At 35.7% G+C, this 17,815-nt stretch overlaps 1 protein-coding gene and 1 long non-coding RNA gene across 10 annotated transcripts in view; one reads left to right on the forward strand and one right to left on the reverse strand.

The window, feature by feature from the left end:
- The window catches only part of DMD (dystrophin), a 1,947,932-nt gene that overhangs the window by 700,210 nt on the left and 1,229,907 nt on the right, over nt 1–17,815 (forward strand). For all 9 annotated transcript variants that reach the window (XM_064483309.1, XM_031445593.2, XM_064483311.1 and 6 more), the window contains one exon: nt 17,217–17,340. In XM_064483309.1, coding sequence (XP_064339379.1) covers nt 17,217–17,340 — 124 coding nt within the window. The remainder of the gene's footprint in view (nt 1–17,216; nt 17,341–17,815) is intronic.
- The window catches only part of LOC135320282 (uncharacterized), a 100,243-nt gene that overhangs the window by 23,275 nt on the left and 59,153 nt on the right, over nt 1–17,815 (reverse strand). The window contains exon 4 of the long non-coding RNA XR_010379534.1: nt 12,121–12,155. This is a non-coding gene — a long non-coding RNA (uncharacterized LOC135320282). The remainder of the gene's footprint in view (nt 1–12,120; nt 12,156–17,815) is intronic.

Here is a 17,815-nt window from a genome sequence, read left to right on the forward strand (position 1 = left end):
TGCAGTTTCTACATTTGTCATATTTACTGCATAAATTGTCTTCCTTACAGTAATATATACAAGAGTGTTTGAAGATCTTGGGTCACAAGGTAATTATTTCTAACAGTAAATTATCCCTACAGTTCAGTGATGTTATTTTACGTATAGGTAATTATCAGACTAGGTTAAAACTAGATCAATTAGGTAATTGGGATTTATCAAGATTAGTTCCTAATCATGTAGCAGTTATTTTAAGAGACTTCACAAAAGCATACTACATTTTGTATCATCCAGGTGAAAACAATGGCAAATTAAATCTTTTTTTAAGTAAATGCCATCTCAATAAAGATAACTTTTTCAGCTTTAGTGTTATCTTTGACCGCAAGGGTAGTATAGAGGCACTTAGAAATACCTAAATTCAGTGAATTTCTTCGTCTTCTCCTGGGTAAGCAGACAGTGTTAAGTTTGCTTCTCTGACTGGGTACCCCCCTGCTTACTATTTCTATTTTTCAGATTAATTGTGTTTTTTTCTTTTTATGTCTACTTCCTGGATGATGTTAGTTTATGTCACATCCTTGGAAGGAAGTTAGATAAGACCTCTCTTTTTGCAATTTTATGAGATTAATGCCTGAACTATTTTTATTTTAGACATTTATTTTAACTTTGACTCCCAGATTATAATCTGGAAGTTATAAGCTAGAATCTAACTACATGATTACTGTATTGAAAGGTTAATTTTAAAATTTTCCATGTGATAAATTGATCCTAAAATACTTGGGGTGTTGGTCTCGGTAATAATATTTTTTGCCCCTTGGCATAGAAAAATAAGACTTTGCTTCTTTTATCTAAGGAAACCAGTCTCTAGTCCACAGTTACAGGTTAATTGAGGTCCAGAAAGGTTAAATAACTTGCTTTCCATTGCAAAATGAGGACTAGTGCTCAGTCTCCTAATTTCCATTCCAGTGATATAGTTGCAATGCCCTATTTCTTTTTATGTATTAGAGTCAAATGACCTTCGTCACAAACTCAAATTTCAGTTTAGAAGCTATTTTTGGTGAAGAGTATAAACCTTCCAGACTTTCCAAAAACAGATAACCATCCATTTGAAGGTTCAAAAAGCTATTTTGTCATAGAGTAAGTCAAGAATAAGTCAGTATATTTTGAAGACTATAGGAGTGTTAATTGTAAAGGCATGCCGAGTGACCAGAGAGCACTTAGCACAGTGATACTCATAGTGCAGTGCATGAAACAACAGTGTCACTTGGGGGCTCATTAGAAATGCAGATTTAGGGGGGGTGCTCTCCAAACTTTCTGAATCAGAAACTTTACAAATGGGCCCAGGAATCTTTTCACAGGCTCTCTGGGTTAAAGTTTGAGAACCCTTGCACAAGAACAGTGGGTCTCATACTTCAGCATGTATCAGAATCATCTGGAGGACTTGTTAAAAGGCAGATTACTAATCTCCACCAGAGTTTCTGATTCAGCAGATCTGAAGTGGTGCCTGAGAATCTTAATTTCTAACAAGTTCCCAGGTGATGCTGATGCAGCTGATTCAGGGCCCAAATTTTGGAAATGAGTGCACTAGAGCATCATGTTAGTTACGAGCTGACTCTTGCTTCTCATTCCTCAAACTGGCCCCAGTGGTATAAAGTATCTTCTCCAGGCTTGGCTAATGATACCACATAAGATGCTACACAAGATGTAGCATCTTGTGACACCTCTATTGCAGTATGGTGAAGTAATCTTTTCATACGCCTGTTTCACACTCTAGACTCAAAGCTTCCCTGGGCGAGGGTCCATATCATACTCCTGACCTGTTATGGCACCTTCTGTATGGGAGATGCCCAATATATGTTTTGAATTGAAATGCACTGTAATGGGAACTGATCCTTATAAGATGCTACACATAGTTATGGATGTCTAGCTGTAGCAGTTGTATGAACATGTACTCTTCCACAATGCAAGGCTCAAAGGGACACCCACAGAGAGGAAGACAAGGCCATATTCCCAGAACCATGATATACATTTTTGTTTGTTCCCTGAGTAAAGCAAATGGGAGTCACAATTATTCATCTAAAAGAAGAAGCAGAGCTGAGTGCAGAGAAGAGTTGATTTTTAATCAGAAAATCTGAACTACTGCTATTCCCTTATTTCTGATTCTTTCTTTCACCGTCTCATATTCTTCATCAAGTGCTGAAACTGCTCTCAGCAAGGTCTCCAGAGAACTCCTTAATTGTCAGTTCCAAAGGTCGCTCTTCAGTTCTTATCCTTCTTGACCTTTGTGCTGTGCTTGACAGTGGTGATTAGTTCCTTCTTGAAATTTTCTTCCTTTTCATTTTCTGAACATTGTTCTCTCCTCTTTCTTTTCTCCTCCTGGCTTTTCAACTGTATCTTCTCAGTCTCCTCTTCCCTATCCCTTTCATGTTGTTCCCCAAAAGACTCAAATTTTGGCTTTATTTTCTTCTCGTGACACTTTCTTTTCCAGGGCATTATCACTTATAATCTTGCTTTTATCAGCCATTTATATCTGATGATTTCCAAATTAATGTCTCTAGCTTAACCTCCTTCTCCATGCTCACACTTGTGCCATCCAATTTTTTTTTTTTTTGGGAGGAAAGCATTTCCACCTGGACCTCAAACAGAAATCACAAATGAGGTTCTGCAGTTTAGACAACTCAGAGTTAGAGAGTGTCGCATAGTTCCTAAAAAAAAGCACCTTCTGGACTTGTGCAGTGCATAACCTGTGCAGCCATTCACAATGGTCCCGATAGCTGCTACCCTCCAAGGATGCCTACTACATTCTCTTTACATCCTTCCTTTACATCCAGGCTGCTTTCCCCCTAGTTCAGTCTCTGATAGTTTTCTGCATGAAATTCTTAACTGATTTCTCTGCCTCCACTCTCACCCTTCTTATCCAGACTCTTCACAGCCTTCTAAGGGATGTCTTAAAATGGTGTTTTAATTAGATCATTCCTCTGCCCATGATTCTTGAATTGCATGGCACAGAAATTGCTCTCTGATCTTTGACTGCCTGACTCTCCAGGTTCACTCACTTCTCCCCTACCCATTTTTTTTTAATATGCTAGTGCTACTCAAAATAGTCTGCAAACTGTTTATTACCAGCACACAATGAGCTAAGGAGCTGGAGCCAGCATATAAATCAATGCACTGCTTCCTCTTTCAAGAAAGTTTTGCAGTTACAAAAAATCAAATGAAATTGTATGCTTTGTGACTGATTTGATTTATGCTCTCGTGACTTTTCTTGTCAGAGACTACTTACAGGTAGTTTACAGACTGCCCACAAACTGCATTTCAAGTGGCACTGCCCTCTGCTCAGCTTTAATGAACCACTGTCTGATCTCCAAATTCTCTATATTCCCTCCAACTTGTTTCTTTGTACTTACTGTTCTCCGTATGGAAGGTTTTCTTTTCCTGACTTTCCCTTTTCTAGCTCCCACATGCCTTTTCCCCAACTAACTACTTTCTCTCTCTCTCTCTGGGAACCTAACCTCCCAGGCATTTCTCAGCCTTGCTAATACTTCCATTAAAACACTTGGATAGACATTTCTCCAAAGAAGACATACAGATGGCCAATGGAAACACGAAAAGAAGCCCAATATCGCTAATTATGAGAGGAATGCAAACCAAAACTACAATGAGGTATCACCTCACAAGGTCAGAATGGCCATCATTAAAAAGTCTACAAATAATGAATACTGGGAGAGGATGTGGAGAAAAGGAACCCTCCTATACTGTTGGTGGAAATGTAAATTGGTGCAGCTGCTATGGAGAACAGTATGGAGGTTCCTAAAAAAAGTGAAGATAGACTTACCATGTGATCTGTCAATCCCACTCCTGGGCATATATCTGGAGAAAACTATAATTTGAAATGATACATGCACCCCAATGTTTATAGCAACACTATTACAATAGCCAAGACATGGAAGCCACCTAAATGTCCATTGACAGATGAGTAGATTAAGAAGTTATGGTGTGTGTGTATGTATGTATATATATGTGTATATGTGTGTGTGTGTGTGTGTGTGTGTGTGTGTGTATGTATATAAATATATATAATGTGTGTGTGTATATATATATATAATGGAATATTACTCAGCCATAAAAAGAATGAAATAATGTCATTTGCAGCAACATGGATGGACCTAGAGATTATCATACTAAGTGAAGTAAGTCAGACAGAGAAAGACAAATATCATATAATATCACTTATATGTGGAATCTAAAAAAGTGATACAAATGAACTTATTTACAAACCAGAAATAGACTCACAGACATAGAAAACAAACTTATGGTTACCAAAGGGGAAAGAGGGGGAGGGATAAATTAGGAGTTTGGGATTAACAGATACACACTACTGTATATAAAATAGATAAACAACAAGGCCCCACTGTATAGCAAAGGAAATATTCACTATCTTGTAATAACCCATAATGGAAAAAATCTGAAAACTTACATACACACACACACACACACACACACATATATACTGAATCATGTTGCTGAACACCTGAAACTAACACATTATAAATCAACTATACTTCAATTAAGTTTTTAAAAAAAAAATACAGCTTATTGTACATACATTATGCTTGAATAAAGTTAAGTTTAAAAAAAGACTTGTAAAATTTTATTGTAATGATTTTGTTTTTACATATTTGTATCTCAAGTAAACTCCTTGAGGGCAGGCTGCATTTATTTTCCACTCTAGACCTACAGCACTTAACACAGAAGTTAACACATTGTAGGTATTCAGTAAATAATCATGGGATAGTAAATAGGTATTTGTCAGTCTTGTCAGGAATACAGAAATTACTCTAGGTGTTTGAGAGAGAGAAAACATAACACAGGGAATTGGTGAAGCAGGTGGTAAAAAGCTAGGAAGCAGTACAGAGGATAGTGAGGCAACTCAAAACACTAACATCATCATTAAGCTGCTCATATCCCTTGGGTTGGAGAAATAATGCAGGGAGGATGATACTAGAGCCCCAAAGTTGGGACCTTCCAATAGGGAATAGCAGTGTCAGGACTGCCAGGCAAGAGCTTGGGCCTATGGAGGGAGAGATCGTTCAGAGGAAACTGAAGCTGAAGTGGAGATGAAGCTGCTCTAGAAATGCCAGCAAATGTGGAATGTGAAGGAACTTGTCTTTTCTCTTCCTTCCATCCTCAAGTATTCTACCAGTGAATTGGAAGCCAGAGGGCAAACAGTGGCAGGAAATATTTGTCCCTCTGATACAGAGAGGACAAGAGAAACATGGGGAATGGATCCCAGTGAGCAGATGGGCCATGACTGCACAGAGATGGATTCTGGCCTTGTAGCTTCCACTCATCAGCTGTGTGACTAAAGCAAGTCCCTTAATCTCACTCAGAATCTATTTCTTCACCTCTAAAATGTAATTTATATGGCTTTCCTCATTTGCCCTCATACTGTGGAAATTTTTTTATATGTGTCTCTTTTTTTAATTGGAGTATAGTCAGTTACAGTGTGCCAATTTCTGGTGTACAGCATGTTTCAGTCATACATATACATACATATAATTGTTTTCATATTCTTTTTCATTATAGGCAACTACAAGATATTGAATATAGTTCCCTGTGCTATATACAGAAGACATTTTTTAATCTGTTTTATATATAGTAGTTAGTATTTGCACATCTCAGACTCCCAAGTTACCCTTCCCACCCCCTCCTTCCTGGTAACCATAAGTTTGTTTACTATGTCTGTTTCTGTTTTATAGATAAGTTCATTAGTGTCTTCTTTTTTCTTTTTCTTTTTTCTTTCTTTTTTTCTTTTTTCTCTTTTTTTTTTTAGATTCTACGTATGAATATATCATATGGTGTTTTTCTTTCTCTTTCTGGCTTACTTCACTTAGACTGATGATCTCCAGGTCCATCTGTGCTGCTGCAAATGGCATTATTTTATTCTTTTTTTATGGCTGAGTAATATTCCATTTTGTGTGTGTGTGTGTGTGTGTGTGTGTGTCTGTGTGTGTCAGTGTGTGTGCACACCAGTTTCTTTGTCCAGTCATTTGTCAGTGGACATTTAGGTTATTTCCATGTCTTGGCTATTACAATAGTGCTGCTATGAACATTGGGGTGCATGTATCTTTTGAGTTTGAGTTCCCTCTGGATATATACCCAGGAGTGGGATTGCTGGATCATATAGTAAATCTATGTCTCTCTTGATAATTATTTAGGTAAGAATATATATCTTCTCCCCAGGAGAAAGTTGAGTCCCCAATTATTATTTTGGAAGAGGTATCTTTCCATCACCACATTTATGTTATGATAGAAAATATTCTGACATCTTCTGGGAATATTCTTATTCTGATGTCTTCCCTATTAAGAAACTTATATCTCTATAAATCAACACACATTATGCAACTACAGACATACACAATGATGTCTGGCTCCTGTGGACTAAATTGTGCCTAACACCCTCAACATGCATGTCTTGAAGTTCTAACCCCAATTTGATGTTACTTGGAAATGGGGTTTTGGGGAGATGATTAGGTTTAGAAGAGGTCATGAGGGTGGGGCCTTCATGATGAGATTAGTGTCATTATCAGATGAAGCATAGGAGAGCTTGTTTTATCTTCTCCCTGTTATGTGAGGGTACAATGATAAGGTGACCATGTACAAACCAGGAAAAGAGCTCTTAACAGAAAGTTACTGTGCTGACACCTTGATCTTGAAATTCTGGCTTCAAGAACTGTGAGAAAAATAAATATCTATTGTTTAAGCCACTCTTCTCTAGTGTTTTGTTGTATCAGCATGAGCTGAGTAAGACACTGGCTTTGTAGAGCAGTGAGTTTTGCTTTGGGTTTTAACTAAAGTTCATAGAGATACTCATTAAAAGAAGAAGATAGATTGAAACAACTCATGATCCTGGTGAAGTGGCAGTGGGGCAGTGAGTACACATCAGATCTAAATGGCTTTCTGCATTACGTTAGATAGTTTCTGAACCTTGACTGGAAGTTATTTAAACTTTAAAGACACACAACATAAAAGCATATTGAAGTCCTTTAAACTCAGCAAGCTTTCACACTGAGAGTATTTAATGTTTAACTTGCCTCCCACAAGGTCCAAGGAACCACCCCATGTATGGAGGAGTTCTTTGAACACTCATGTAGTCAATATGAGTCCAAAGTATTTCAAGACTGTAGTGACAGCAACATTAGTTTCCTTACTGATTTTCTTATTCATTCAACAATATTTAATAGGTCACTATGATTTGTAAAGCATTCCAGTTGCCACGACAAAGAACCATACTTAGACCTTCCCTCAGAAAGCTTGTATTCTAGTAGTATAAACTATGTCATGAAGACGTACCAAGAAAGTATTAGAAAAGTCATAAGGAAGAAAAGAAAAGCTCACTTCCTGCTTGAGAGTTGAGCATGGAAAGCTCATGGAGACATTAGCATCTAATTGGACACTTAAAGAATAGGGCATTTTGAACTCAAGGTGAGGGAAAAGGATGATTCGGATACAGGCTGCCCTATAAGTCTGTATATAAGTGATACTTACACAGGAGTGTAGACTTCAGTCTGATCATGGAATGCCAGTGCATATTTTTGAAAAAAAGCCAAATCAATATGGCTACTGTGAATCACACCGTTTTGGCTGCACATAAGTGTTAGGAGAGATTGACCATTTCAGTTTTACTCTATAGAGCAGGAAGGGAGTCAGCAAATTTTTTCTCTGAGGATTCAGACAGTCACTATTTTAGGCTTGTGCATCACAGAATTTCTTTTGCAAGTACTCAACTCTCCTTCTGTAGGGAGAAAGCAACCATTAGCAATATGTGAATGATGAGTGTAACTGTGTTCCAATAAAACTTTATTTACAAAATTGAGTGGCGAGCCAAATTTCTCCCCGAACCATTGTTTGCCTACTCCTGTGATAAAGGGTGCAATGGATGACATTATTTTTCTCTTGGTAATTTTTAGTATTTGTTTCTTTGTCTTAATAGTTTTCTTTGCAGTTTTTATTCTTATAGTTACAAGAATGGCTTTTACTTGATCAGGCCTTAACAAAACACTAAAACAAGTATCTCTGCTCTCACAGGAGAAGGTGAGAGATGGCTCAAGGGCTGACTTAAATCCAGCAGGAAAATCATGAAAAGCACTAATCACAGTACCTAACGTATATGGTTTATGCCATATGTCAAGCGCTCTTCTAAATATTTTGCACATATTAACATGCTCAGCTATTAAAATAGTATTATAAAGTAGTTTTTTAAATTATTGCCCTTCTTTGCCAAAGGGAACAACGAGTCACAGAAAGGTCAGGTGACTTGTTCTAGGTCACATAGTTTACAGAAAGCAGTATAGTCAGGATGTGAACCCAGCCATCGAGCACAGGATGCTGCCTTCTTAAACTCTATGTCATATCATCTATAGTGAGAAACTAAATGTGATTTCATCAAATTGTTTAGCTGAAAATAAAAGCTTCCCTGAGACTGTTTATGAATTTGTTGAGGTCTGTCTATGGAAACCAGACACTTACCCTAAATCATGGCTGTTTCAACTTCAAAGTCTAATAGATTCTATAAGCATTTGGCTATCTTTAAATAAAGAGCTTTTTCAGTGAAAAAAAAAATCTTTCAAAGTTAGATGTCTTTTTTCAGCATCAAGGCATAAATGGGAGTCCCATATAATTGAACTGTTTTTCCAAGTGGGAGATTTCTAGTGCTAACCATCGTCTTAACTCTACTATATGTTATAAGTAACAACCTTTGTCATCTACGCTTAGTCAGTGCTAACATCAGAAAACACATCAGCAGATTGGAAAGTTGGGGATTTTAGGAAATTAAGGAAGATTCCAGAGTAAAAATAAATTGGGAAAAGTAACTATTTCATTATGCCATGAGGGTATGAATTATTCAACTAAGTATCATCGTTTAGGTTAATAATAATGTTGAGAATTAATGTCCTAATGTTAGAGATGCCAGTCAAATTCTGATATAGTCCAAAATAGTGCAGTTATAACCATCAGACTGTACGTCTAGCCACAAACAGGAAGTTCGTGTTGACTTTTCCTTAATATTTTAAAAAATGGTTTCCCTTTCATTTGGAACAAAGGAAGATAAGTGTAGTGTAATGGAAATCTTTGGATTCAGACAAAGCTGGTTTTGAATCTTAACTCCATGCGTCACTGTGTATTGAAAATAAAGAATTCTAAAGCTCTCTGTTCATGATGTATCTTTGAAAATGAAGGTCATAACAAATAGCCTACGTGGTTATCATGGGAGATGGGTTAATAATTTGCTTATGAAAGCATGTGACATGAACAAGATGTTTAAAATGCTATTTTTTTCTTTGAATTTGATTGAATGTTAACATTTTTAAACAACTTAAGCTAGATGGTACAGGAATGTAATTATAGGCAGATTTATAGAGTACGAGTGTCCACATGTTTATTAACATTCAAAAATGAGGTAAAATTAATAAACTTTGGGAAAGCTCCTGAGTTTAAAAATCCAGAATGCTACTGCATTATTTAGATTAAGCATGTCTTCCCAAATCAAAGGCATTTCTCAAGGGAATCCTCTGTATTGTGACTTCAGGATACTTTTGTGCATGTGTGTACTAAATGGCTGAAGGCATTTAACTGTGTATCTGAAGAGTGTCTTACTAACATGTTCTTTTTACACCATTTTATCTGTATCTTTGGACATTTTATGTTTCTCTGTAAGAGATCTCCCATGAAAAATCCATTTGTCACCATGTTATCGTTATGTAGATAAGAAAATAAAAGAGAAGCCAAATTGAGGTCCAGACACGCTGTGAAAGGGAATGTGCACCCTCTAGTGCCCACATTTATTTCTCACAAGGGCACATACAGCTTTTCTTTTTGATTTCATCATTTTAAATAAACATCAAATTTGATTTTAAAATAAATGGCTCAGGGTTTTCAGCTTGAGCATATTACATTGTATGACCATGGATTTATTACTATGACAAGATTTCATCTATCACTTAAAAGACTATTTCTATTAACCTGTGTTAAGATGATTTTCTTGCCAAGAACTGTGTTTCAAAGGGACTTTCAGTTTACTGAAAATGAAAAATAGGCTCCAGGCATCTGTGGCTTAGCAACATTTTATTTCCAGTCCTCTGGGTCATGCAGTTTTTATCCATGTGCTTTCATACTCCTGGGCTTTATAACTAATTCCTCTAATCTAGCTGGTTCTGACATAATAGAATTTTGTGGATTTCCTTAGTTTTTAAGGTGTGCTTCCCTGAGAGTTCTATTAACAGAAAACGTAAAAGGAACTTCTTTTCAAACATACCACATCTTATAAATAAATATTACCAATGTATATTTAAATGATTGAGATTTGTTACCAAATTAAGGTAAGAAGATTATTTTAAAGTTTTTTTTAACCAACCCTATTTTAGTCTTTTTACATTTTGCAGAGAAACTATTTTTTTTTTTGGTTTTATTCTGTTCAGTACAATCAACTATCCTAGAGGTACAAAGATTAATATCAGTGCTAGATAACTCATCGAGTTTTCTGGCATTTATAGCTTAAAAATATTAAATTGTTGGGTTTGTATTCAAGGGCATATATTTTGAAAGGCAGTATTTTTGTACACATTAAACATGTAGTTTGGTTTGCCATAATTGACAATGAAGAAGATGCATGATTTTAAGGATAAATTTTATGTTTTGGACTAGAATTCAGATTTTGAAGCACATATTAAATAGGCATATTTTAGGACCAGGTAAACTACACAGGAATTGATTTTTTAGTATCTTTTAAAGATGCATTTCAGTGCAATCTGGAATCATTAAATTTTACTGTACTGAAATGTATTATTTTATGTGTGATGTGCTTAAACTTACACATATAAAACTAGAAATACGTTTAAGCTTGTAAATAAGATCATAGAAACATGAGGAAAACTGATTATTTGATAAGACTATTAATGTAGCAAGTTTATATTCACTAAGGATGGTGTTCTTTCCCATTTGTCATATTTTGTTTCTGGTGTTGTGTAAACTGTTGAAAGTGCTTCTGGGTTCTTATTATAAACAGGAATTATAACATCCTTCGATGTTATTTGATTGCTAGATGAACAGACTAATGTAATTGGAACATCAAAGCTGCAGTGTAAGCAAAGCTGACCTCAGCTTTCTATCTCAGGTCAAAACCTCTTTAATTAGTGAGGTAAATAAACACACATTTAAGAGTAACCAAAAAAGGATTCTTTGTTAGTTTCTATTTTAAGACCAGTTTGATGGACACTTTTAAATTGTTGTAGCTTAAAGGAAGAAGTAAAGGAAGGTCAGAGAAAGTAAGTCATGTGCCCAAGGGAAAAGCATAAAGATTTAAGATGAGGAATCAAAACCTGTGACACCTGACTTTCCATTCAGTGATTTTCCACTGCACCATATTTATTTTATATTTAAGGTACACACATACATACACATACAGACACATTCACACACATTACAGAAAATTAAGGCAATCACATGGCCCCCCTCCCACCAAGGAAAGCATGCCTACACTGTACAAACACACACAGACACACACACACACATCTGTGTGTGTATATACAAACTAATTTGATTTGGGGGGAGGTAGTTAACTAAATGTTAACTTGTTTTCTCCTGGTTAAATAGGACTTACCCCTTTAATAATAATGAATAATGCTAAAAATACAATAATTACTATGTACTCAGCACATCTCAAAACCCTAAAAAGACTTTATATTTTAGCACTGAGGGTTTATATTGATTTAAAAAAAATTTAAAAAATATTTCATTTGATATTTTATAAGATCTTTCTGGTTAAAATTTAATTTATATTCTGTTTTTTCAGTTTTTAAAAGGAAGTAATATGTGGAAACATGTGGAAGGGAGAGACCAGTTTCCCCAGAAAGAGGGCTGAAGGAGTAAGAGTAGGGAGAAATTAATTAAAAAAAAAAAAAACCTTCACAGAAGTTGTATGTCTGGAACTAAGTCTTGAAAGATGACTAGGAGTTCATCAGATGATGTACAGTCTGGATAGGAGCCATATACCAATGGAATTAAAATGTGTTCTCACTTTCTAGAACTCTGAAGAAGAAAGATGATTATTAAAAATAAATAATAAACAAAATTTTTAAATCTTACCTCACTTCCAGGAAGATTTCTTCCACATTGTAGTACTAGTAAAAAAAAAAAAAAAAGTCAGAGTTTTGTTTCCATGATCATGAAAACATGTGTTCTAGCTAGTTAACATGTACATTAAAAATTTGGTTTGTTAAGTCACCTGGTCTAGGCCTAGAACAGATATGCAAATATGCAAGAGTTAACATATTTTATAAATGTTACTACTTTACTTTCAGGCTGCTAATCATGTGTTTTTATAAAATTCTATGTGCAGAGATGTTTAAAGATGTAAAATGGCCATTTATAATCTAGCTCACTAATGAAATTAAGTTAAGTCTGGGAGCTTGGAGCATTTCTCCTTTCAAAGTTTACACATTTAGGATTAATGAGTTCCAAATGGTATATTGAAAGTGAGTGAATTAAAGTTTATGTAATTGTGTCATCTTAGTTAAATACTTTATGTGGCTGTCACTGTATTACCAGAACACAGTCAGTGCCCATTAAGAGGCTCTTCTGACAGAATTAGCACAGTTATTGTATAGCACAAGTTCCATGTAATGATATACTGTTGACAATTCAAAATTGACAACTTTTAAAACTTTTAACACCTGCACACAGACATATATCTCCCAGTTTTGAACACAAGGGAGTGTAACTGATCTTTATGGGAAATTCAACTGGAGGAAGTAGAGTCAATTTATACATGATCTTGTGGGAAAACTTTGACCTTCCAAATATTTGGTATATATGCATTATACTTTTTAGATATTTTGAAACTTGCAAGTTAATGGAAGTACTCTTTGAAAAAAAATCTTGGTTTGGTAATGAACACCTCCCCCCCGAAAGAGACATGGTTTTTCTGGTCTATCTATGGGACTTTATAAATTTTAGTTTTGGTGAGTTTTCGATGAGTGCTTTCATGAAGGAGAGAAAATTGTCACTTCACTGCTAATCATAAATAATGACAAAGATGAACTTTTTAGGACATACTTGAAAAATATAGGACAGAATATCCATCAATTACAGGAAGAAAATCGTTTCATGAATAGAGAGTTAGAAGTCATAATTTTCCTAGTAAATGGAAGAGAATTTTAAGTTGGATAAAGTTAGACTGGATTTAAGGGCTTGAATCTGTAATAACATATAATAGTACATTAAGTACAGAGTGAAGTGTGTTATGAGAGTAAGATGAGTGAGTAGTAAGGAATTTTAAGAATGAGCTGATTCTGAGAGTGTAGAGGCCCATTGTAAGCAACTTACTCTATGTCAGTTGATCATCGTTTTGTGAGTGTTTTAAAAGTCAAAAAAAATTAGTAGAAATGAGTGATTTTATGAAGAAGGAAAAATACATGCACAGAATCTAAGATTTAATCTGGCATTGAAAATAGTTCTTCAGTGTTATTCTTGAAGGGTTTGAAAAGGTACCTTAATTACATCTGAATGATATCTTCAGTTGGTGATTAAATACCCAGCCTCAGGTAGTACAAAGCACGATAGAATATACCACTGGCAAAGCACTGGGGAGAATAGATAGCACCCAATTTAGAAACATGTACGGATTTAAATCAAGGGGCTCTGTTAATTTGTCATACATCTGAGCAAAGATATCTGAAAAACATTTAATACCGGTGAAAGTGTGAAAACTAGGGGGCAAACCACAGAAAGTGATGAAGCAATAGCTGCCAAATTGATAAGGAGTGAAATAAATGTACAGTTGTTACTTGGAAGCCAGAGTCTGAGTAGGAGCCAAGAAGGAGAAACCTTGTTCATTTTGCTAAGAGCAGTGGAAATGACACTGAGACTAAGCATTGACTGTGGGCCACTGGCACTCAGTAGGGGTGCATGGGAGGCCTTTTGAAACTCTGCCTCTCCTTCCCCTTCACCCCTCCACCCTCACTGCTGGCATAAAGACATGGAGACGCCTACCAGCAGAATATTGGAGGAAAGACAAGTGCTAACAGCTAACAGTCAACTCCCAGAACTCCAAGGGATGGTGGTGAATGTTAGTCGTTGGAGTATAGGCTGATTGTTTATTACACTGGGAAAGAAAAAGTTTTAGTCAGGAAATCATAGATTGGTGAGAATAAGAAGCCCGAATGGAAGCAACAGAAAATAAAATGTTAAGATGAGTGATAGCTCAGAGCTTAAATAATGTAAGAATTGGGTTTAGGTTACACCTATTTTCAAAGGAATCAAGATTTCACAGTGATGAAAGAAAAAGAGTCTGGCAGCTGAGAATAGTACAAACTCATTGAAATTTTGTTTCATTCCATTTCAGAAAGAGTTACATAATAACCAATGTGCCTATGACTAGGTATTTTTTCCTAAGTAAAGCACTCTACTTCTACTCATAACTGCCCTAAAAAATTTGAAATCCCTTAAAAATAATCTGTAAATCAAAGAGTATAATCACTCTCCAAAAAACTTCTTATATAAAGGAGAATTTCAGGCACTTTTTGCAATCTCTTTCCAAATTTATAAGATTAGGCAAACAAAAAAATTGAAAGAGGAAAGACCTCTGTATGGAATTTCACATCCTATTGCCTGAATTGATCTGAATTATTAGAACTACATGCCAACTGGTGCCCAGGCCCCCCTTAAAATCTTGGCCGTCTGAGCAGCAAGCCAATGGTTACCATGGTGTTGACTCCACAAAGCCTTCATTGTGTGAAGGTAACCAATTTACTTGGCAGAGCCTCTAGTCTGGAAGCTGATTTAATTTTAATTCATTGAAAAGGTGTTTTTTGATTATCCTTACAAAAAGTCACAGTGTGAGCTGAGCCCCAGTTCAATCTCTAAAGCATTTTATTTTGTCAAATGGATGCTTTGCTAAACCAAACTCCTTGTTAATGTGGACTGCTGCATTTTCATCTCTGTTATTTGTGGAGTTTAATACTATGTCTGGCATATAGTAAACAGTGTATATTTTGTGGCAAAAACAAAGGGAGACATTTGACTGTTTTAAAAGGAAACACACAGTTTCACATTTTTCAGAAAAACAGATGTCCAAAAGTATTATAAGATTCTTTTGAAAATTTTTTACTTTGAAACTGAATAAATAAACTTTGCCTTTTTTTTTTTTCAATTGATTGGCAATGGTGATAAAGGATAATTATAACACATGTGCAGACGAGACCAATGTTAATTCCAGGCCTGGTGAACCAGGCCCTCTTTGAGGTGAAGCATATAGTGGTGAACGAGATAAGTGAAGTTCCTTCCCCGATGGTACTAACAGCCTGAAATCAATTAACTTAATTTCTCTGAACCTCCATCTCCTCATATGAGCACAGAGATTGATAATACCTTACCACAGACTTTTGTTAAGTGCAAAAGAGTGTATGCTTTTGGAAGTGTTTTGTGTTCTCTGAAGCTCTTTATCAGCTTAATTTTAAAACAATAGCCTGCAACTAACATGAATAGTTTCTAACAGGTTTATATGACTTAAAGCCCTGAAATTTGAGTTTAGGAAATAAGTTTGTGATAGTGGGAAACTGGCTTAATGGTAGTTTATGGGGAAAAATTCTAGAAGTTTTACCTCAATTTTATTTCAGTGTGAGTTGAAAGTCTAATGTGGAAGTTAAAATGCTGATTCAATTCTCAGGCTTTATCAGTGGAAGCATTTGTAAATAAAGAAAATCATTGTCTGTTCTTCCCTGATTATACTAAACACTATTGATATGATCCCTTTAAGAAACAAATTTTAAGGAAAGTATGAAACTGACAAACTATGGAATATCCATTGAAGTAATTGGGAGTAGGGTAGGCTGACCATCACATATCTTCTTGTGGCTTGAAGGAACTGATTACAACTATTTGAGGGTTGTACTGGAAAAGAAGATAGAGCATGGTAATTATAATATCTTACTTGGTGTCTTGTATTTGTTTTTTCCTTCTACTCCACAAATTTCCTGTGAAAACTGAGTGAGTCATTTATTTTTCTGGATACATTCATTTGGTTACCTGTTTGTTTTGTTTAAAAAACGATTGGATTAGATGGCCTCTAAATTCCCTTTATCATAGATTCTTTACAGGCTCTGATACAATCTATAGGTTCCTTCTCATGAGAAATGCACACAGAATTGTGCCTGGAATTTCAAGTGATTCATAGACATTTTCCACCTTTGCAACTCATCTTTGATTCCCCCCAAATCGCTGCTTTAACTATACCTGAATCACCTGGTCAGAGTTAATAGTTTATTCCCATTAACTCCAGATCTCTGGAATAAAGGAATGTTTGAGAATAACAGTATAGGTGATCATATACCTATTTCAGCATAACAACCCACTCCCAAATTTAACGGCTTAAAACAGCAGTTATTTATCATTTCTCACAATTTTGCAACGTGGGCAGGGTTCTTTGGGCAGTTCTGTGGGTCTAAGTGGAGTCAGCTGGAGCACTCACTTGGTTATATTCATCTAGCATTTGAGATGAGTCAGAAGGTCAAAGAAGGCTTTATTCACTTGCTTACCACCACATGTTCTTCCACGTGGTCTCTCCACCTGGCAATATTGAGCTTCGTTAAGGCACTTCAGGGTTGTTGGAGTTCTTATATAACAGTTGCCTTCTCAGAGCGTGTGTTCTAAGAAGACACGATCCAAGGTGCACGCACTTATCAAGCCCGTGCTTGCGTTACACTTACTAATATCCCATTTGCTCTAGCAAGTCACATGGCCAAACACAGAGTTAGTATGGTTGGAGACTTCAAAAAGTGCTTGAATAGCTGAGGTATTGTTTAATGGGGGGCCACCAATGGGGATTTTTTTTTGTTTGCTGTAAATGCTTTGCAAAAAGAGAGTTATCTTGGGAAGCAGTAATTTTTCAGTCAGTGCAAACATTCAAACAAAGGCTGAGGGATAGCTTACAGGAGATACTGTGGAAGTCATTGCTACATTGAGATGAATAAAATGACCTCTATGATCATAAGACAAGATCAAAGATGACTCCAAATTTTGAACCAACCTGACTAGGGAAATAGTAGTACTATTAACTGTAATAGGGGCATCAGGCAGGAGTCTCAGATTATGAGAAGAATGGTAAAAGGGAATAGATTTTTTTTTTCCCATACAGGAGAAAGAGATAATCAAGGAATAATGACCCTTATTCTTTCCTGTCTTAGGTTGGATGTCGATATAACTGAACTTCACAGTTGGATTACTCGTTCAGAAGCTGTGTTGCAGAGTCCTGAATTTGCAATCTATCGGAAAGAAGGCAACTTTTCGGACCTTAAAGAAAAAGTCAATGTAGGTTTTGCATTCATTTTTATGTGTTTTCCTAAGTTTTGTTGCTTATAAACTCTATGCTCTGTACTCTCTAATTCTAGTACAGTTGGAAAGATTAAAGTAATATGATATAATGCTTTTTAAATATATCTTTAAAATATATTTTTCATATCAAGTAGAATCAAAGGTTAGCCCAGAGAAATCTTTCCTGATTTTGCTGTGACTGACTTTTTCATAAACCTTCTTTAACTTTTGTATTGTTTAGCTGTAAATTAACAATTTTGTAACATAAACTTGTATTGATTTTCCTTCATATATTGTTCTGTCCCCTCAAGGCTGGGATTCTAGCAGGCTTGCATAATACAATGGGATAGATTAGACCTGACCCTTAGAAATATACTTAAGACCCTGTTTGTGTTCTCACTTCCATCAGAAAGTTACACTTGTTATACTTTATAGTTATTAGTAATCGTCGTAAATTATAACACATTTACGT

The sequence above is a fragment of the Camelus dromedarius genome, chromosome X (assembly GCF_036321535.1).
Source record: "Camelus dromedarius isolate mCamDro1 chromosome X, mCamDro1.pat, whole genome shotgun sequence".
NCBI lineage: Eukaryota > Metazoa > Chordata > Mammalia > Artiodactyla > Camelidae > Camelus > Camelus dromedarius.